Below are 22,669 nucleotides of genomic sequence, written 5' to 3'. Positions count from 1 at the left end.
GGGGGTCTTCTTTGAACACGCTGGAAGTATTGCTTCATTGTCAACTGAATGGCTGCACAATTTAGCTCTAGAGATAGACCCAAACAAATTGTGTTATTTTGCAGTCCCACTCACTGCAAGCCTCCCTTGATCTCATTTTGGAAGAAAAAGACCCATCCTCATTTATGAGCTGGGATTCAAGAAATTCCAGAAGTAATTTCCTGTTTGTTGATTTACCTGCATAGCCTATCTGTATTTTGCTGGAGCATCAATCAAGCAGCCTCAGAGAAAAAACATTGGTTTGTCATTATACCGGAAGAAATACAATTAGGAAAGAGACCAACATTATGTTTCACTCATTGCAAAGATGGACAGCTTGCACCCAGTCCTTGTGAGATGTCCGTCCAGTCTTAAGAGCTGCTGCTCAGATGCTTTTTTATCTCAATCACAGCTCAGCAGCCTCCTCTGGTTTTCCTTCTCCCACAGAACCAATGAAGAGAAGGTGATACGGGAGCAGGCTCTCTCTCTCTCTCCACTGTTGCTACATCAACTAAGCCTTGCATTTCTCCAATTTGTTAAACTCACCAGCGCATCTCAGTCATAATATTTCAGGCATGATAAGTGTGGGGTCTTTTAAAGCATAGCAACTATATTATGCTTGACAGTCATGGATTTCATTTAGTGATTAGAGGTTTCTGGAATATAAACCAAAGAGAGCAGTCTCAGGAAAGGGATCCGTTCCTTTTGAAGCCCATGTGATTAGATTTTTTTTTTTATTGAAAAGTTTTATAAAATACAATTTTCCTTTAAAAAAACCCCCCTTCCCCCTCCCTCCTCCCCTCCCTACCTCCCCCCTATCTCCCCCCCCTCCCCCTCCCCCTCCTCCCTCCCCTACCTCCCCCCCTCCACTTCCCCTCCTCCCCCCTCCCCCCCCCCCCGACTTCCCAGAGCAAAATACAAGGTATATATCTAAAAGGCAATCATAAACAATCATATACTAACAATTATAAACTCTAAAATCCATCACTCTCTAGCTTGTATATAGTAAACCAATCCTTAATAATACTAAATATATATAAAAAACTAAAATAAAAGAAAACTAGCATCATTCCCATCTATGTTCTTCCACAATTCACTATTACCTTAACATATTCTCATTTGCACATTAATAAATAGTTCTTACACAAATTAACCCACATTAACCCACAAAACTTTCTTCCTCTTCCTCTGTAGTAAGTTGTCCATTAATTCCAAATTAAAAAAAAAAATCTATTACCATACATAGCATCCCAAAACTTTTTTTTTTTTTTAAAAAAAACACAACTACCACTTAACTATAAATATTTTGTGGAAGTTCCATAGATTTCTACTGGTCTTATTTTTTTTTCTTTTTTGAGCGTTTTAAGGCAGCACGCGTCACCCTCTGTTCTCTAAGATCATCCAAAAGAGTTGCAGCTTGAACTCCTCCTGTACCCTTCTCGTCTATCTGTGCATCTTCATCCTCTTGATGTTCTCCTTCTCCAGATCCCTCTGCAGCTTCCAGAAGTGTTGATGGGGTTACTTTCAAGACATTATTATAAAAATCATGCGCTTGCTTCACATTACTCAAACAGTACCTTTTGCCATCATACATGAAGCTCAACCCAGCTGGGATCTCCCATCTGAACCTTATATCTCTTTGCTTGAGCTCTTGCACAAGAAATATAAAATCCTTCCTTCTCTTTAAAATCTTTGGAGGAATTTCTTTTAGAACCAAAACTTGTTGACCAGCAATCACAACTTTGGTATCGTAGGCAGCTTGTATAACTTCATCTCTAATTTCCCTTTTTACAAAATAAACCACCACATCTCTAGGCAACTTTCTCTGTTTAGCAATCCACGAATTCACACGAAACACTTTGTCCATACCTTGTTTTAATTCAGATGCTGGATGGTTCAATACTCCCTCAAAAGCCTCAGAAACCAGCTGCTTTAAATCTTCCTTAATATTCTCTTTTAGGCCTCTAATTCTCACAGCAAACTGCATCTGGTAAAATTGGGCCAAGCTCTGTTCACTGTCGATTTTGTCTTTTAAATCTTCAATTTCCAATACTTTTGCTTCTAATAAAGCATTCTTTTGAATCAAATCTTGCACTTGATCATCCAGCACCTCCACACATTTAGCAACTTTTTGCACTGAGGACAAAATGTCTACCTTCATTTCTCTAAGTTTCTGTTCCATCCTTTCTTCCATTCTCTGCTCCAATTTCTCCAATTTCTCCTCCATCTGTAGAAATTTAACACCCATTGACTCCAAAATTAACTGGGTATGTTTTTCAAGATCCTTCGATGTCAATACATCAGGAGAAGCCCATGTGATTAGATTAAAAGGGCATTCTTGTGGCTGAAAGGGGGTTGAAGGAAAGCCTGTTCACTTGCACCCAATTCAACCTTTGGTAGAACAATTAGGCTCTAAGTATATCTCTCTTGAGGAGTGGATGAGTTCTAAAATGATTTCAGAATTTTATTTATGCCAGAATCTAAATCATATGTGAACCATCTGCCTGAAACGTTCTATTTTTGAGGATATGCTGGATGATATGGTCATGGTCGTGACCTCTCGTTTGGACTACTGCAACGCTCTCTACCTGGGGCTGCCCTTGAGGACCACTCGGAGGCTTCAACTGGTGCAGAATGCAGCCGCGCGAGTTGTGTTGGGGGTCTCCCGATACTCCCAAGTTACACCTCTGCTCTGCGAGCTGCATTGGCTGCCAGTTGCCCTCCGGGTGAAATTCAAGGTGCTGGTAATGACCTATAAAGCCCTACATGGCATGGTCCGGATTACCTACGGCAGCACCTGCTGCCAGCATCAACCTCCCTCCGTCCAGTGCGCTCCCACAGAGAGGGCCTCCTCAGGGTGCCTCCAATCAGAGAATGTCGATTGGTGGCCCCCAGGGGGAGGGCGTATGCCAGACCTATGGAACCGCTCGCCGGTTGAGCTCCGGATGGCCCCCGACCTTCGCTCCTTCCGGCGCGATTTAAAAACTTATTTATTTGAACAATCTGGCCTGGTCTGATGGGTTTGGGGTTGGATTTAGTTTTAACACAGTTTTATTATTGTATTATATTGGGCATAATTACTTAATTCTTTTTAACTTCTTTTTTAACTTTTGTATTTATATTCTGATATTTATTGCCCTGTACACCGCCCTGAGTCCTTCGGGAGAAGGGCGGTATAAAAATTTAATAAATAAATAATAAATAAATATACATAAATAAATCTGCATTGCTTTTCTTTTGGTCAAAGTGCAATCCCATCAGCTAACTTCCATGAAACAACAATACAAATATACCCCCAAAGCATCAAAACAGCATAAAGTTTCATTAAGAGCTAATGAGCATCGTATCAGAATTGAAACACACAAATTAAGAAGCAGAACATCTTAAAGACAGAGCAAGCCAGCCAGTAAGCCAGAGACATTCTTCATCTAGGTTTCAGGGATGCCTCACTGCCATCCTTTGGAGCAGTGAAAGAGGCCCTCCCCAGCGTGGGTCTGTACCACCCAAGAGGTTCTTCTGGGTGGGGTTGTGGAGGAGAAAATATGGCCTTCAGGTTATTCTCTCCCTCCCCACCAGAACTTAAGAACCAGCCAGGCCAGACTAGATGCCACCACCAGCTGGTGGGAAGCCATTTTTCATGCTGGTTAGTTGAACCACACATCCAGTTCCTTCAGTGACCCGGCTGAGTAATCATTCTTACAAACAGGTGAAATTCTTTTTGCAAACATTTGCTTGTTAAGCCCAACCAAAAATTGTAAGTGTGGAAGCAGAGTAGAAAGAGCCTTCCACACAGGGCTGATGTAGGAGATGACCAGGCTGAGTCTGAGGGAGGGAGGGGCCAAACGCGTCATCACTGTGGCATCCCTTCGTGCCCAAAAGAGATCGAAGTCCAGCCCAGCTTGAATCCCATTGACTCTTTATCTATCACCTATTTGTTTTGACCATTCGTAGTTTAGATTTTCACAGTGAGCATAAGCTTGTAGTAAACCTTTTTATTCATTTGAACTGCCTGGACTTCCTGATTTTCTCATGCTTGACAGATGACTTTTCCCAACATTGGCTTTTTCCTGGATTTGTTTGAACCTCTTTGCTTTTGCATTATTGGCTTTACTTTGTTGCTGCACTAAATCAAGCAAGAGGATCTCTGAGGCGATCAGTCGAGACAATAGCCTTTAATCATTGTCAGGAAGACATTATGAGGAAGTAGAGGAGATGCCCATGGAGCGGATCGAATGCAGAAGGACGCCCCACTTCTCACAGAACCGCCCTCCAGTGCGCATTTTCCACTATTGTCAGGGCGCCTCGTATTTACTCTGAGTTCTAATGATTCCAAAGGAGCTATTATGAACTGTTATGTGGCTTACATCTTTAAATGCTGTAGTTAAAAACCTTTTGGAATTTAAAACTCATCAAGAAGCTTCTATGGTGAATATCCAAGCTGGGAAGATAGGATTCTAACTTAACATTAAAAATTACAATAGCAGATTAATTAAACGAAAGAAAGAGTGAAAAAGAAAGCATACAGATTACCATGTGTTCCATTTGGGCATAATTAACTTTAATTGGGGGAAAAATGTGCATTGTGAATATCTGCCAGAAATATTCCACTTCTCTACCCCCGTCCTTAGTCCAAAACATACTGCTCGTGCGAGTTTTTTTTTGTCAGATATGGTTTACCAGAGAATTTTCTTCTGCATTGCTTGGCATTCCCAGCCTGTAACATCTGCCTGTCCTAAATGACTGAAGAGGAGGAAGCCTTTGGCAAATAAGCCGACATGGGGAGCTCTGCAGATGTTTTGGTCACCACAATATAAAAAAAGATGTTGAGAGTTCAGAGAAGAGCAACAAAGATAATTAGGGAGCTGGTGGCTAAAACACACGAAGAACGGTTGCAGGAATTGGGTATGAAAAGTCTAATGAAAAGAAGGACCAGGGGGAACATAATAGCAATGTTCCAGTATTTGAGGGGCTGCCACAGAGAAGAGGGGGTCAGCCTATTCTCCAGAGCACCTGAAGGCAGGACAAGAAACAACAGAAGGAAACTAATCAAGAAGACAACCAAGTTAGAACTAAGGAGAAATTTCCTGACACTTAGAACAATCAACCAGTGGAACAGCTGGCCTTCAGTAGTTGTGGGTGCTCCATCACTGGAGGCTTTTAAGTAGAGATTGGACAGCCATGTGGCTGGAATGGCCTAGGGCAGGGCTAGGCAACGTTGGCTCTTTGATGACTCGTGGACTTCAACTCCCAGAATTCCTGAGCCAGCATGGCTCAGCTTGGGAAACTCTCCCTTTCCCCCCAGTATGGCTGGCTCAGGAATTCTGGGAGTTGAAGTCCACGAGTCATAAAAGAGCCAACGTTGCCTACCTCTGGTCTAGGGTCTCCTGCTTGAGCAGGGGGCCGGTTGGACTAGACGACCTCCAAGGTTCCTTCCAACTCTGCTATTCTGTATCCTGTATGGATGCCTCTCCCAATAGCCTAGAGGAGGACATTTCCATCTCATGAGGTCCTGGCAGGAAATAGTCTCCAAAGATCCCAATAGGAAGCTTCCTGTGAAGTTTGAGGGCAACAGATATCATGGGAATGCTCCACATTCTAATCCTTGGTAAGTATTTGGTGGTTGGATATATATCTGAGAAGAACGTTTGAGCACCCAGGAATGGCCATCTGAAAGCAATTTCTGCTGCCCTGGAAATCCTTTGGCCATTTCCAGCGTAGAGAGCGGTATTTCTTAAATCGACAGCTTCGCTGGTCTGAACCTCAGATTATCTATTTCCAAATTAGTTTCCCCTATAATTCTTATTCATTTGTATAGGATTTTGATTTGATATAAAACAGGGTAAATGGGGGGATGAGATTAATTAATTGAAAGATAGGATTGTCTTAAAGTAAATGTTTAAAAGAATATGCTGATAATGGCTGAGATGGAAATCAAATCTTAATGGCTTTAATTTGCTGTGAGCTCTGGGTTGATGACAAAATAGGGAGGAGTTTCCTGCAGAATTTTTCCCCCTCCCTTCAGGACTCATTAGTTTTGGTTTGATAGCATTATGAAAGATTTGACTATTGGCTGTGCAGTCTTCTGCTGGAGAAATTAGTTTCTCTTTGTTTGGGAGCAGCTAGCAACACAAATTAGCAACACAACACTCACAATAGATTGGCATCAAAACTGCAGACCAGCAGGCTAACGTGGGCCAGCCAGTTCTGCCCAGAGGTTCACAAGAGAGAGATGCTCCCCATTTCCGTACAGGTAGTCCTGGAATTATGGCTCTTCACTTAGTGACCAGTCAAAGTTATGACAGACTCCTCAAAAGATACTAAAGACCCAGCCCCCCCACCATGGTCACATGACCAGATATTGGGCAGTTGGCAACCAGTCCCCATTTAAGACCCTTTGCAGCGTCTCCCAGTCACGTGACTGCTGAAAACCAGTATATGCTACAATGGCTTTGCTTAATGACTGCTCCAAACAAAAGTCATAAAATTGGGTCAGTCACATGATGATCCGCTTTATGACTATCAGCACTTACGACTGTAATTGCCAGGCTTAATTACAGTCCTTAGTTGATGCCAAGGTATAATCGGTTCCTAAGGCCCAGATGTGTGTTGCATATTATTTCGGAGAAGTAGAGTTTTGCAAGCACCTAATTTGATGGGAATTTCTGGATTCTAAACCAGGGGTCCTCAGCCTTGGCAACTTTAAGACTTGTGGACTTCAACTCCCAGAATTCCTCAGCCAGCTTGCTGAGTTGAAGTCCACAAGTCTTAAAGTTGCCAAGGTTGAGGACCCCTGTTCTAAACCATCCTGGTTAATAGGCACCGACAGTCTTATGCCTTACATCTTCGTAATGTTTGGGGGAGGGTTGTTTAAACATTCCTGTTATTGTATTGCATTATTATTGAGCATGACAAAAAGTCCTAAGGGAAGGAATGGAGGGGCGTCTCTTTGTACATTCAGCAAGCCCGGCCTGGAATTTTCCTCTAGACAAGCAGTTGTCCATTCCCAACCTTTAAGCTGCTCTGCATTCCGGATCTGTCCACACTCAATCCATGACATAAACCTGGGGATTGAATGGATATTGTTGTGGTTAATTCTATTTACATACCACTAAATCAGCACAGACTCAAGGTGCTTTGCAAACAAATGGCGGAAGCATCCCTAACAGTTGAAGCATGCAGTGGGTCTAAGTCAGTAATTCTAGAGTGAAGCTGATAAATACTTTGGAGTTTGCTGTTGAATTTCTTACATTTTTAGCTAGCTCCTGTGTTTGTTGTGGCAAAGTGAACTTTGAATTCCTCTGGTCAACTACAAGCAACGGATGTTCCTGGTCTCCTTGACTGACTCAATGAAACCTACCTGAAATTCTACGGGTGTTTTATTTCTAACAAGGAGAAGAAAAGGTGAAAGGCTGCCCAGCCAGCTGGTGCCTGGAGAGGCCATGAATGCTCTTTCCTTGGGCCTTGGGATTTTAGCAGCACCCCCTCCTCTTTGAAATCTAATAAGGGAAAACCAGGTCTGGAAAGAAATGCCATGAAGCCCCTCTCCGTGGCTTCTTAGGCAAATCTCTTGTGCAAATTTTTCCCTCCGCTGCTCGGCACCTGCCTGCTGCCAGCAAAGGACAACATTAATTGGGATTTGTGCATCGGGTGGGTTTGGCACAGGCTCTGCTGGGTGGGGGGACTCCACGGGCCGTCTCCGGTCTGGGATCAGCTAAGTTGGAGGGGGACCACCTGGGCGTTTCTGAGCTGCAGATGGGCTGGTGGTCTCCTGCCCATCAATCACTGACTCAGAAAAAGGCCATGGCAAGTGACATCCACAGGATACCAAAAAAAACTACATAGCCAGGCATGGAACATGGTTTGAAGGTGGCTTTATTTGGGGGGGAGGGGGGAGGGGGAGGCTTTGACACAGAGAGGACCTGGGGCCAACCACACGCCAGTTTTTTGCACTTGAGAAACTGGCTGGAGTTGTGCAGTGATTATCCAACTCTGCTGTGAAGAAGCCCCCTGCAGCCCCCTTGCCTCCCCTCCTGCCCCCCCCTGGGGGAATTTCCACTGGGAGCAAGCGCGGAGCTGTCCCAGCCACATTTCTTGGCAAAGCGGGGAGGGCTTTCCAGGAGGACGGGAGGAGTGAACGGTCAGTGCCGGTCCTGCTGGAAGGACATAATCGGCTGGGGATCAAAAGGAGCGTCCTGAATGGGGGAAAGCATTTCCAGAAGGGTCTTTGTGTTCTGCAGAAAAGGAAATGAGGCTGCCCAGAAAACAAAGGCTACCGTTCCCGAAAAGAAAGCCAACCTAAAATCCTGGCCTGTTTCTCATTCCCTTTGAGGGCCAAACCGGGAAGGGAGTCAAAGGCTTCCTTCCGCAAAGGGGCTTGCTTCGGTGTGTGCGGCTGGAATCGTGGTTTTTAAGCAACGGCCCGTCCTGCTGCTTGATTGTGAAAATCGAGGACAGCAACCTGCTCTGCTGAGGCACCCAGCAACACATGCGCACATGTACACACACACACACATACTCCGTGCAGCCCTTACAATGATGTATTTTCGATTTCTCTTTCAACCCAACCCCCCCATCTCTGCCTTAAATGGTTTTCTTTTTGTTTTCCTCCCTTCTTTTTAATGAGTATGGACTTAATCTGTGTGTTGTTTTATTGATTGCACACTGGTGTTTGTTTGAAATGGGTTTACATAGGGAGTGGTATGAAATATAAATTTTTTAAGAATATAATTACATAATTATGCCTGTACTGCCAGCCATTTTCAGCGTGAGCTTGGACAAATCTTAACTGTAGAGCCTCATTTGCTGCACTAATTCTCTGGATTCTGTTTGGGGAAAAATCACGGTGGATGGAGCGATTAGCAGCAGAGAGATGAGGCAGGGGCTGCCCATCTGAACCAGCAAATCAGGGACAAATCTTCCTTAAGGGACAAATCTCCTAAGCAAGGGCTTCAGTTAGTCAGCCACGGGAGCTCCTGCACTGGCCTTCCGTTCACACTTAACGTGCCGCTTTCCTGGGAATCTCCGTGACGCTCTTCTGACTCGGCACACAATTGGCTAAGTGTGTACGGTGTGTGCTGAGCCTCAGCCTTGGGACGCCCACGGCTGGAACAGCTGGCTCAGCCAAGGCCCTAAGCCCCAGCCAAGGAAGCCGAACCTACCAAGGCTGACCTCCGCTTTTCTTTTTCTTCAATCTCTTCAGGGGACGGACAGAACTTGGTGACCGAAGACGTGACCGTGGTGGAGGGAGAGGTTGCCACCATCAGCTGCAGAGTCAAAAACAGTGACGACTCCGTGATTCAGCTCTTGAATCCCAACAGGCAAACTATTTATTTCAGAGACTTCAGACGTGAGTTCAGGGCCAGCGGCCAACCATTTGATCTCACTATTTGGGGGAAGGATTTGGGAGGCCCAGGATGTTTCTCTCACCCTTTGGTGCCTGGACCAGCATTCTGGGTCAATGGCGCCCTGGTTGCTGTGCTGGGGTTGACTGTTTAAATGCCGCAGGTCTTATCTTCTTGTGGCTTGGTAGCACCGTGGTTAGAATGCAGTATTGCAGGCTAACTCTGCCCACGGCCTGGAGCTCAATCCTGACCGGCTCAAGGTGTAGCTAGAGAAAAGGACTAAGGGCTACAGGATGACAGTGTTCCAGTATCTGAGAGGCTGCCACAAATTAGAAGGGGGGAGGGTCAACTTATTCTCCAAAGCCCCTGAAGGCAGGACAAGAAGCCACGGATGGAAACTAATCAAGGAGAGAAGCAACCTGGAATTAAGGAGAAACTTCCTAACAGTGAGGCCAATTAGCCAGTGGAAGAGCTGGCCTTCAGAAGTTGCAGGTGCTTCATCCCTGGAGGTTTTTAAGAAGAGACTGGACAGCCACCTGTCTGGAATGGTACAGGGTTTCCTGCTTGAGCAGGGGGCTGGACTAGAAGACCTCCAAGGTCTTTCCAGCTCTGTTCTAATTCTGATTCTTAGGGTTGAATCAGCCTTTCATCCTTCTGAGGTCAGTAAAATGAGGACCCAGATTGTTGGGGCCAATAGGCTGACTCTGTAAACTGCTCAGAGAATGCTGCAAAGCACTATGGAGCAGTATGTAAGTCCAAGTGCTATTGCTTTTGTGCCTTGCTTGCAGTTTCTAGGTGGCCCAGCCAGCAAAGGACCCCCACCCCATTTACTAACCTATTTGTGTGCTAAACAAGCAGAGTGGGAGGGGGGATAAGCTGGAGGAAGTAATTACAAGTACTTGTTAAGGGGCATTTGTTCATTTATCTTGATTGCCAAGAAAGCCTGCTGGTTAAATCCAAATTGCAGGAGAACAATAGGAAATAACAGGATGTAGGGAAGAGGGAAGAGTTGCCTTTGCCAGTCAGAACCCTTTGAGCCGTGGAGCTCTTTTGTGTGTTCTCGGCCTGATTCCCCTCCGTCTCTTCCTTCTGCAGCCTTGAAGGACAGCAGGTTTCAGTTAGTGAATTTCTCCAGCAGCGAGCTCAGAGTGTCACTGACCAACGTCTCCATTTCTGATGAGGGAAGATACTTCTGCCAGCTCTACACAGACCCCCCACAGGAGTACTACATGACCATTACGGTGCTCGGTAAGAATCTCATCCCCGTCTTCAGCTCCTTCGGAGGCATCGGGAGGCAGGTGGAGAAAGCAGGGGAAGTTCAGGGCTTTCTTTGCATCCGTTCCACAACTTTGAAATAAATCCTCACGGTTTACATTGCACTCTAAAGTCCGTGTCCCCATATCTGTGGGTTAGGGTGGATGTGACAAAAGTTGAAATTGCAAGAAGCAACCGAAGTATAATTTAGGGCCAGGATCTAGAGAAAATGAAGACAAAATGCATTCCCCTCCACCCTGAAAGCCTGAGCCATTGAAGGGTGCTTATTATGTGCTCTCTGAAGGAGCAGATCCACTATGCTCTCACATCTCCAGGCGAGCAATTCTGTGTAGCCATTTCTGGATTGGGACACAGAAATACAGCCCGTGGCCTAATGTAGATAGCAGCTCGTGGAAAACAAATGTCCATTTCTGAAGTGAGAGGAGAATTGAAGAGAAGAGGGAAACCCAAGAAGGTCTTCAAAGAGGCTCTTGCAATTAGCCCAGTATCAGTTGTCTGAGAGGCTGTTTTTGATTTCCCAAGCAAAGACTGGAGGCTCCAGTAATCTTTGTCTTCCCCCCAAACTTTTACATCTATAAAAACATATTCTGCAAGTGAAATATATTGCCCAAGGAAGGTGATAAAATCATTTTAAATAGCCCACGTCTGCATCTTGAGCCTGCTTATTTTAAGAAATCTCATGGTTGCAGTCAATTGTGAAAAGCAAGTATTCTGCCTAAATGCAGCCCACTCAGCTCTGGACCCATTGAATATGCCCCTAAAAACCTGCACCTGATTAATTGCCCCCTTGACTCTCTCTGCACTGGAGGCCCCTGTGAAAATTGCATTAAAAGTTGAGGCGGTTGATGTAATAACTGTACTGTGGAACATTATTATTTCTCTGCTAGACTAACAATCGACCAGAGTCTCTTTGATAAATGCCAACATTGTGTGTGTGTGGTCCCCGTTTGGGGCATTTCTGCATCAAGCAAAATGTTTTAGTTAGCAAATGAAGCATTTCAGATTGAGCCAGAGCCAAGCAGTAGCTTCAGCCCATCCTGTGCACTCTCCTCCTTTTTCCCGTGGCCTCTGGTGGCCTAAGAAAGTCTAGCCCCGCTTTTCCCACCAAGCCAACTGGGGAACTGGTCCTCCCAGTCTGCCCTGCGATTGCTCATCGTTCGAAAAAGAGTAACGGTGGGCTGAGCAGACCCATCCACAATAGTTGACGGATTCTGCAAGGGCCCTCCTGGCTTCTGATGAGGGCAGCCTCTGACATCCTGGTAATGAGAGAGCTTGCATTGCAGCAAGAAATTTCCAAGTGAGATTGCACTCCTTGATTAGTTACACGGGTTCTCCTCTCCTTCTGCATTTCATGAGGTTCAGTTCTTAGTCTGAACGTGTATTACGAAAGTTTAAAATTAGCCTGCTTTGTGAATTTCAAATTGGGCTACCTTCAGCTTTGAGAATTGCTTCCTGGTGTGGCTTCACGGCCATCCTTCTTTTCCTGCCTTGCTCAGATTTGAGACCTGGGAAGGTCTCCAGGGCTCCTTTCCCTTCCTGGACTCAGCAAGACTGTCCTCTGCCTTGGTGCAGGGCACCTCCTGGGAGACCTTCCGTGCTGAAGACCCCTCCCCGTGAAAAGCACTCGCGTTTCCTGGAGAGTTGGGGAGAAACAAACATTTCCTTCCGGCTGCTCTGAGCTGCATCCTTGTCCAACCTGGAAGGTGATGGGTGTCAACTTTTTTCTTCCTTTGCTTTTTTGAACCCCCAAATGATTTTCAGAATGTATTTGCTCCTCAGCTGAGAAACAGCAACCCCACCCTGTTTTTCCTAGCTGAATCACCCAATTGCATCATCAGAACAAATCACAACCCAAAAGGCCACTTATTCCCAACAATGCGAATTTAAATCTTTGTTTCAGAGCTTTGTTAAATAACAGCAATCATCTCCTGATGCCGGGATCGCTGATTAAAAAGCAGAAGCCGCCCAGCTCTGCCATCTCCCCCCTTTCCTCTCTCCTGTAAGGGATTGTCAGGCCTCTTGCAGACGTTTTTGGTGGGTTCACGCTTCTCCAGTTATGCCTCGGATTATCCGCAGTTCAAGACCTGCTGGATTTGCCTGATCCCTTCGGCTTTGGGTGTCAGTAATAGGAGGGACCTGCCAGCTTGAAGAGGAAGGAGGAAAAAAAAAGCTTTCTGGTGCAATAACGGCTCCTCTGGGCGTCTTTCTGCTCTCTCTGCGATTTACAAGGTGGGGGGTCGTTTCTGAAGTTCTGGATTTTTTAATAGCAGTTTTATTAAGAATTACTATTAAAGAAATAAAACTAATGCAAACAAAAAACATTAAAGAGATAAAACTAATACAAATAAAAACCAAGAAGTGCCAAAAAGAAAAAATAGAAAAGAAGAAATGAGGATATAATAAAGAAAAAGAAAAGCAATATATAAAGAAAATACAAGAAATGGCCTCTTCCTCCCAAATCTCGCCCCTTATCTGTAAACAGATCCCTAAAGCCTCATGTTCAGCCCTGATCAGCAAAGCCCATTAAGGTTACCAGAGATAACAACATGTCTATTTTAACTTCGATCAAAAAAACCAACTTTAAAGCACTTTGTTTTACTTTTAACAATCTTGATCTTGAATCCCTTCAAATAATGTCCTAGAATTTGATTTCTTTTCATTTTTTCTTTGTCCCTTCTCATAAAATTCTTCAAAGCCTTAACAATTCTTTTTGTACATCCAATATAGAAAAGTTATCCAGGTCACTCTTAATTATTAAGACATCAACTTACAACTTTCCATCTACAGAGCAGGTGCTTTTAAAATTAATTTCTGGGCTCATTCTGGTTTGGGGCTTTTTAGGAGAGAGGGAGATCGCGCTTCTTCTCTTAGTCCGTCTTCTTCATCTCACTAGAATATGTAATGTTGTTAATTATTTGGGGATAGTAAAAATGGAGAATTGGTGCTCCAGAGACGTCAAAGAGCAGGAAGGAACTCCAAAGATGCAGGTAAGAGCTGCTTTGGTGTTAAAATCCCGGTAAGGTTTCTTGGGGGCGCCTTGTTGGATTCCAAGTCACTGAGATTGTCCACTTTTGTGTTTTTGACCTCTTTCGTTCCAGTCCCGCCACGTAACCTGAGGATTGAATCCCAGAAGGACACTGCGGTGGAAGGAGAGGAGATTGAGCTGAATTGCACATCCATGGCCAGCCGGCCAGCCACGATGATCAAATGGTTCAAAGGCAGCAAGGAGCTCTTTGGTAGATCCACCCCCTCCTTCCCCCCCCCAACATAATGGTGTCGACTTAGAGGTGCCTTGAGGGATGAGAGGTGACCTGACCTCAGATGCAGAGTCTGCGCCTGGCACAGCTTCAGCTGATCACCTTGATTTTATTCTCCATGGAATGAAGGATTGACTCATATTATGAGCTTCCTCCTTGACAGCCAACTGTCAAAATATCTGAGGACAACCTCAGACAACCTCAGAGCCTGTATTTAGGCAGCTCACCCAATGTGTCCTTGGACCACCAGCAGAAAGCCACATCCCAGCTCAAACACAGCTCTCCCCACAAGTTCCTCCTGAGGAAAAAAGACGGGGCGCTGATTTATCTGTCAGCTTGACCCCTGGCAGAGGACGCCCCATTCGTTACTGTCTGATCCATCTCCTTCTAAAGCCCTGGGTCACATTTGTAGGTTCTTTTAGGTGGTAAGTCAGCACTGGGAAACGAAATGCAATCTTTGCCATTTGTCTGAAATGATATAAGGTTTCCTGCCTGAGCAGGGGGTTGGACTAGATGACCTCCAAGGTCCCTCCCAACTACTACTTCTTCTTCTTCTTCTTCTTCTTCTTCTTCTTCTTCTTCTTCTTCTTCTTCTTCTTCTTCTTCTTCTTCTTCTTATTATTATTATTATTATTATTATTATTATTATTATTATTATTATTATTATTATCATCATCATCATCATCATCATCATCATCATCATCATCATCTGGTCCTTCAGTGTTTGATCCCTCACATTTTACCTATTTGCATTGTCTTCCATCCTGTTGTTCTTACTTCTGGAGAGGCTTCCCAAATGTTTCAGCTGTGTAACTGAGCCAAGATTACCGTGCCATGCTTCAAAAGCCTGGCTGTCTCAGTGGGGCACCCTCCCTGCCAGCCTTTTAGTTGAGAAGAGCCACTTCAGCCTTGAAAGCAGACAGATCTTCAGCACAAGAGGGGCACCGAGGACCAAGCAGATGCCCCTGTGCCCATCAAGCGAAACACACTCTGACTTCCAGGATAGCATCTACTGAATGTGGCTACCATTTCTCTCTCCTCTAAATCTTACCAAGCAAGCAAAGCAGCCTATGATTGTAATGCAAGGGGTGCAGCTTCTCTAATTAGGCTTTTCTGTTGATTTTGCCTGCCGAGACAGTGTGGTAGCCTCTTCCAGACCAGGAAGCTCCCAGGCAGCTGGTGGCCTCATCTGTGGGAGCCCCCCCCAGCCTCCCTTCATCGCAGCCCTCCTCACGCTCTGCCCTTCTCCTTCCCCTTCCTTTTGGCAGGGAGCCCTGTGGGATGTCTCTGTTTCCACCCGCTGCCACCGCATTTTTCTGGTCTTCAATGGTACCCGTGCTTAAATATTTTAATTACTACTTTTAATTATGCAAATCCATGGAGTCACTTTCCCTCTTGATTATTGATGATGGCTTTTGGCAGTGGCATCAGAGGAAGAGGGTAGAGGCTTTTTTGGCTCCGTGGACTTGAGTGTTTGGAAGACATCCTAGAATCCCTCGTCTTTAATAACACGAGGCGAAGGTGGGCCTCCCCTCCCTTGGAATCCAGGAGCCAGGAAGAGCCAGAGCCGGGCGGCTTCCTTTTGCCGGTAGGGGAGCTTCATGACCTCGGAATCCAGTCTTTCCTCTCCCCTTCTTCCAAGTCCCCACTCAGGCAAGAGGGCAGCCAGAATGCTTACGAGGGCGTAGGGTCTTCCCCTAGGCGACTGCCTTGGCCCTCTGCGTCTTTGGGGTGTGCAAGAATGGATGCCAGCACAAGATGGGCAAGGTCAGCAGACTTTCTGTGGCTCGAGGGCGCCAAAGACGGAACCCGTGCCCCAGCGGGATTTTTTTTTCCAAACTGCATACTTGTGGGAAACGCCAGGGTAGTTGTGAGATACAGCTAGGTTGTAGAGGAGCATAGCAGGCAGCGAGGTGGTCACCTGTGGCCCTTTGTGGCTGACCTGCTCTCTCGTCTCCTCGGTCTCTCCTGTTCTGCAGGCAAAACAGAAGTGGAGCAGTGGTCAGACATGTACACGGTGACCAGCCAGCTCTTACTAAAGGTCAAACGGGAGGATGATGGGGTCCCAGTTGTCTGTCAGGTAGACCATCCTGCCGTTAAAGACTTGCAGACCAAGTACTACCTTGATGTAATGTGTGAGTACCAAGATCACAAGCTCTTCACTCTGTGCCTATGCTGTTTATGTCTGGCTTTCTTAAAATGGATATTCAGAGTATTGAATGTTAAGTTTAAAGCTTTTCCTGCAGTTTTTTCATGTCTCTTTTGAAAAAGTTCTGCCGTTCATTTTTGGGTGAATCACACAGATCTGCCTATGAATGTTCTTTTAATGCAGACATCGGACTTCTGTGAGCTGGTGCCTTCCAGGTAATTTGGGACTACAGTTTCCATAAATCCCAGCCATAGATCTAGATTGGCTAGAATCTATGAGAGGTTCAGTCCAGCAACATCTGGAAGACATCAGCTTAAGTAAAGCCAGAGGCTCCGTATATTGTATGTGTTGAAGAGGAGTCTTCCTGGTCTTCCACTTGTGTTGGAATATGATTCCTGTGTCTTCTCAGTTCCTCATTGTATCTCAAGATGACAATTTTGGCCTTGGGCTCAGTTAAAACTGTGTTGAACGAAGTCCTGAAGTTCAATTCTCATCTTTAATAGTTGCCAGCGGCCTTTGAGCCAGCCGTTCTGGGCCACTTCAGAGATCAGGCAGCAGTGAGTTCAGGTTCACCATCAAATTATCTTGAAATATCGGCAGCAGCCCTTCCAGAGACCCTGTCAACATTGGCATTGGTCAGCATTGGTGGCTCACGCTCCTCCAACCAACTCCTTTGCCCATTTATGCTGGTTTCCCCCCCCCCCCCGAATCTTTGGCTGTCACTATTGCTCATGCCGAAACGCTGCATAATCACGTATCCTATAAATATTGTCATTGCAAGATAACTTTCTGTAAATCCACAGAGTTAACTTACTGGCCTGGCACTTAGCTGTGGCTTCCTATTTCAGGCAATTGGCAGACCAGAGGATGGCAGAAAAGATCTGCCTGTCCTTCCTTTTGCTGCTTACCTTGAAATATTGCCCAGGACCGTGGCAGCCGTGAGCGGCATCCCGGGGGTTGGCATGTGCCCCATCCCGTCTGGATGCCGTTCAGATGCAGTGCCATACGAAGCGTGGAAGGATTCGTGGCTTAAGCAGCCAGCCACTGTCATCACGAGCCAGAACTATAGCAGGGTGATGTCTGCCTTTTGCGTTTGCAACTCAACCATAACGTTACACAAGGATCCTCCCCCGGGTTAATTTATTTCTTCTGCTTCATTATGTTGTTCCATTATGAGCATTTTGCTTACAATTTTCATATCACCCAAAAGTGTTGGTGAAGGAACATCCCTATAATGGGAAAACAAAAAAACCATCAGATATTACCTAAATTGGCAGGTTGTGGCAGCCTCGTCACTGTGCTAATGTGTAATTCATTTATGCAAACATTCTGTCCATTAGCATTTCTGGTAGAGCCCCATTAGCTTTAATAACATATTAGCACCTTTGCTAGGTCCAATCGGAAGAGCTTTCACAGATACTTACATACGTGTGTCACTACGCAGAGTGGAACTTCCTTGGGAAATGGTCAGGACCTCCCTTCTTCCAGCCAGGGAGGGCCGTGCAGGAGAACTCCAGGGCTTCATCTCAAAGAGCAATGAGCAAGAATGTCACGACTAGGCAGTTATTTATTTACAGGGATCTAATTAGAACATTTTTGAGGTCAAAGATGTCCCGGATTAGTTCTGTCAGTGGAGAAATGGTGGTATTTGAAGACTCTCTAATTGTGTCTCTCTTACCCAAACCAAACCTTACTTGCTTCTCTCTTGGCGTGCTGATGCCACAGCAGCTTAGAGAGAAACAGAGCCCACTTGCCTGTGGCTTGAGGTCCAAATTACTATATCACCTGGTTTCCTGGCAGCTGCTCAGAAGCATTAACACTTTGTAAACACCAAGCCCAATCAATGACTGCCCATTCTCAGAAGCTTGCTGCACTCTGGGATTTGCAATCGGAGCCTGGAGCTGGGGTCACTGTTAGCACTTCATACCTATTAGATGACCACCTTGTTGCCACCATGCATGGGCAGCCCAAAAGAAGAGTCTTAACGTTGGACCGCAGAACTGCATCCAACCTTCTGCTCCCCAATTGGCAGCTGGAGAGAAAGACCTGGTGGAAGAGGACACTGAAGCTCCTGGGCCTTGGTTCTCCCTGCCTGGCCCAGGCGTGAGCTGATCCAGGCGTCCTCTTTCCCTGGACCAATGAATGCGCGGTCACAACTGGTTACTTTTTCACTTGGGCATACTTAGTAAAAGATAGAAGTCAGAAGGTAGCAGCTTGTAATAAAAAGGAAGGTATTAGTAGGTGAAATTCAAATTATCTATGGAGCTTTTTCAAGGCTGTGAGCTAATTCATGTTTGCTCAAAGGCTTGAATAGACAGCTGCATGTTAGCGTTAGCACAGAAATGGAAGGAAGAGTGAAAATGAGAAGTCTTTGAGAATGGTCGCAGGATAGATGAGCCCTTCACCCTGAGAAAAAGATTCTGGACACGTTCTTAAAAGGAGAACATTAACTTAAATCCACATAAAGCCATAGAAAGAGGTTTGAAATGGGAATGAGCAAAAGGCAACTTTTGAATGAAGAATACCAGAAGCTTCCTGAGCAATTAGCTTCAGTATGGTGCCACACACCATTGCCACACATCCAGGTAAGTTGGCTTGTGGCATATAACAAATGGAAGCTTCCAGTCTCTCCTTGTGTCTAGAAGAAGTGTGGTCAGGCTACTCTTGGGCTCATATCTGTACATGTTGGAAGCCTCTGTTGGGCCAAAGAATATCCCTCCTTGGAGCAGGCATTGCCTCTCTTCTGTCCTACAGCCATCAGGGTCCTTGAATGAATAGTGAGTGTAGGGGGGGATGCCTTCTCCCACCACTTCTAGCCAAGAGTTGCTGAAATATTGGGGTGATGAGGACAGCGATCAAAACAGATGGCAAAGCGAGAGATATTTTGGACAGCAAGCAAGGATTATGGTTCCTCTTCCTCATAGTTAATATTTTGACGTTTGGAGCAAGTTGTGTTAAAGTTGTGTTAAAGGTATTTGTAACTTGTGCACACAAGAGGGGAGAAAAAGGAGGTTTTAAATTTGTACAAAGATCTTTCAGGCAGGAAGCAAATTTTGCATCTGGCAGAGCCTTTTTTGTATGATAGCATTTCTGAGAGTTTTGTCTACAGATAAGCTGTAACTAGCGTCCTCGGAAGTAACCTTACTGTTTTACAAATTCAAAAATTCATCATGCAGGATTTCTGGGTAAGAAATTTGGCCTGTGTAACAAAAGGGTTAGAGTGGGAGAGCTAAAACTAAATATGTGTCCCAAATTCTCCTCTTCATGTTGTTGCCCTCCATGAATCTCTGAAACTGAGCTGCTTCAGATATTCCTGAACCGAATGACTGTCCTGTACAGGCCAAGTATCACGGTGTGGATTCTATGGCATTTTGAGATGTGCTGTCCTAACCTCAGAAGCTCTTCAGCGTGATTTCTTCCTGGATGAGTGATGGGTCCTGCGGGGAGAGAACAGTTTTGGCTTCTCCTTGTCCTCCAGGAGTAGCTAGAGGACCATCTAGGTTAAAGTGTTGGATATCTTGCTTGACTAGAAGTTGAAGTCCACAAGTTAAGTCCATCAGAGTATTTCATTAACACTTCCAGGGGCAAAATTACTGTGTCATGGCTGACTTTACACTTCAGCAGGTCTCACCGGCCAAGCCATCATTCTGTGGAGTTCATCCAAGGTAGAGAAAATGGGCTTTTCAGAAGTTGGGAAAGAGGATGGCGAGTTGCAAAGTATTGTTAGTGCAGGGGAGCTGCATGTTCTTTACCTGGTAGCTTTACAGCTTTACCAGGTAGCTGTACCTGAAAGCTACATCCCCCAAAGGGAGGTTAGTAAGAGAATCAAGAAATGTCTGCAATAAAAATGTAGAGATAAATTGGGCTTTTTGAAGTACAACTCTCCAGTTGCCAAGATGTTTGTAAACAAATGCCTTTCCCCTTTTTAATGTCTGGATAAAGAAGATTTGAGAATCTTGCTTTGGGATTTTTAGCTGCCGGTAAAGGCTTGGCCGCAGGCCATTTTGAGGTGCGTCTGTCTGCACTAGTTGACTTGCGTACATTCACAGTGGTGGAGGTGATTGTGTGCAAATTCACTTCTAAAAACAAAAATGGAGGCTTAAAGCAGATGAAGAAAGACATCAATAAGAGGAGGGGGAGCTGCCGGTCTCCCCAGCGTTTCCCCTCCTTGGGTGAAGCAATGTTGAGGGGGAGGCAGCAGAGCCTTAGAGCCGCAGGAGAAGAAGAGAGTCAACATTAATAGAACCCAGATATTTGTAATGTCTGCTTGTATGCTTATGAAAACACACAGCCAGGGAAACCGCAGTAACCCCTGTTTGTTGTTTATACCAAGAGAATACGTGGTGCCCAATTATGTCTAACAAAGAAAGGAAGATGCCAACCAATGCAGGCACCTCGTGTTTCTATTAATCTGCTTGCTTCTGGTGAGTGCAGATATTAATTGCACCAGTATGCAGTGAAGTGATTAACTTCAATATAATTTATCATCTGGAGATTTCTGAACATAAATAAATGAGCTGCTTTGTTCAGCGAGGTGTTGACCCTTTTGGAATATCTGATTTAATGGGGGTCCTATATTATTAGTAGCATTATTGTAAATATGAAAGCCCCCCCCCCAATCAGCTGACTCTACAGTTATTTGATTTTCCTGGAGCATTAGCCTCCCTTCTTTGTGACATTTCCCAGTGGGTGCTCGTTTGTGAGCTCATTAATAAGTCTTTCTCAGAGGAATTTGGTGGAAAGCGTAGAGCAAAGGCAGGAGCAGCGCAGGGGTCCCACGCCCAGCAAGGGGGCAATTGAGGGGGGGGGAGTGACACCCGATCCTGAGCCCAAAGGCCTGGGATGCTTAGAATGACTAAAAAGCCACACTGATGGGAATAAAATAGGATGGTGGGGTGGGGGTTCCCCACTGTCCTTGATGCCAAAATGTGCCTTGTTCCTTGAGCACGTCTCATCCTCTGATCTGGGTGTTTCGTCTTTGTTGCACAGTGGCAAATTGTGCATGAAGCTTGTGATTGGTGGCAAATGCTGAAGGGTTTGCAGTCTTTAACCAGCTAATTTAACAAGAAGTCGACAGGGTTTTTCCAAGAACAAGGAAGGGAATGCATTTTGAAGGTTATTTAGCAAATCCAGGCCTAATCTCCAGACTGAAATATCTATTACTTTGTGAGGGAATAAGGGAATTGGTGCAGATTTTGCCTGGGAGTGAAGAGGATTCAATTTTTAGTTTTATCTGAACTCTGAATAATGCCAAACTATTTGCTTTGTTTTTCTGTCTTCCTTGACCTTCTTGACTACTGCTCCCCAGCATCCTTCAGGGGATGATGGGCTTAAGACTGCCCCAAAGCATTTCTGTACCTGAAGTGGCTCTAATGTCCCCTCCACCATCATTGACCCATTTGGTCTGGCTGAGGTCCAGCTGCTCTGCTTGTTCTCCTGCCCTGCTTGGATCGCTTCTCTAGCCCATCATTCCCTGCCTCATGTCTTCCATGATTTGCAGCTCTGGGGCTGCCACCCACAAGGGTTGGAAGAGCCGTGCCTTAGGCGTGTTGGGGCCCAGGAGTTCAGCTGCTTCTGCTATCCAGATAGGAGGGAAAGATTAGTCGAGCTTCAGTTTCACAAGTAGCGGGAACACCCAAATGTTTTCTTCAACCTGATTTATCATTACTAAGTGACTGTGTATCGTAGCTTCTGAGTGTTGCAGAGAAGAAAATATTGGACACAGTATCTAGATGCAAACAAGCTGCCTTTGGAGCCCAGAAAGGTAGGTTGGCTGGATTTCCAGAGATCGCTGGGAGATAAATGCAGTCTTCTTCCGTATTTTAGAGGATATCTATTGATCTCCTACGTGGGCTTTCTCTTGCTAGCAGTGTATGAGTTGCAAAACACGTCACTGGCTCATAAAAGTGAACTTGGCCTTGGATGTTTCTCCAAATATTTCCAGTTGTGGGGGAATCTCATTTGGGGTTGTTCTGTTTCCAGATGAAGATGTTTAGTTGTGTCATTTCCATCCCACTGCAAAGCAGCTTTCTAGTTCTCAGACCTTGACAAGAGAAATAGTTAATTCGTTGAAAACTAGTTGAAGACCCAAGTGGGTTCAGTTGATCAGCTGTGGGTTGAGACAGAGGTTCCAGAATGTAATGTCCTACATTGTGGAAATCTGATTTTGTAGATGGGGGGAGATTTTCTAGTTATTGGACTTGTTCCATGTCCCAACTGCAAGAGGGCCCACATGAGCAAAGCCCCCCACGGAGACTCCAGTTCCAGTGGAAGATACAGTGTGGTGCATTTGATCAGAAACTACTAGAGATCCAAAGACATGGGATCACGCTGGACTTTGATCTTTTTAAGTAGGTTGGTGTTTATTCCTCCAAGCCCCGTTGAAATATACCCTAGAATACTGAGGAGCTCTTAGGACCTTTGTCTGTTAACTTTGAGGAAACCTGGAGAATTGGGATGTGCCAGAGAGCTGGAAAAGCGCCAATGCAATCGCCTCTTCAAGAAAGAAAGAGCATCCTGTAATTATCAACCAGTGAACTCAACATCAATACCTAGAAAGATGTTAGAGCAAATAATAAAGCAGGCCATTTGTAAGCATCTTGAAGATAATGCCATTATTGCTGAGAGTC

The 22,669-nt window shown here is 45.3% G+C and overlaps 1 protein-coding gene across 3 annotated transcripts in view; it reads left to right on the top strand.

Annotated features, from left to right (window-relative positions):
- The window catches only part of CADM1 (cell adhesion molecule 1), a 189,015-nt gene that overhangs the window by 133,267 nt on the left and 33,079 nt on the right, over positions 1-22,669 (top strand). For all 3 annotated transcript variants that reach the window (XM_083368800.1, XM_083368799.1, XM_083368798.1), the window contains exons 2-5: positions 9,218-9,364; positions 10,455-10,607; positions 13,733-13,870; positions 15,871-16,026. In XM_083368800.1, the coding sequence (XP_083224926.1) occupies positions 9,218-9,364; positions 10,455-10,607; positions 13,733-13,870; positions 15,871-16,026 (594 nt within the window). The remainder of the gene's footprint in view (positions 1-9,217; positions 9,365-10,454; positions 10,608-13,732; positions 13,871-15,870; positions 16,027-22,669) is intronic.

Source organism: Vipera ursinii, assembly GCF_947247035.1.
Source record: "Vipera ursinii genome assembly, chromosome: 8".
NCBI lineage: Eukaryota > Metazoa > Chordata > Lepidosauria > Squamata > Viperidae > Vipera > Vipera ursinii.
The sequence above is the reverse complement of the archived record's forward strand: the minus strand, read 5'-3'. Positions and strand labels throughout refer to the sequence as shown.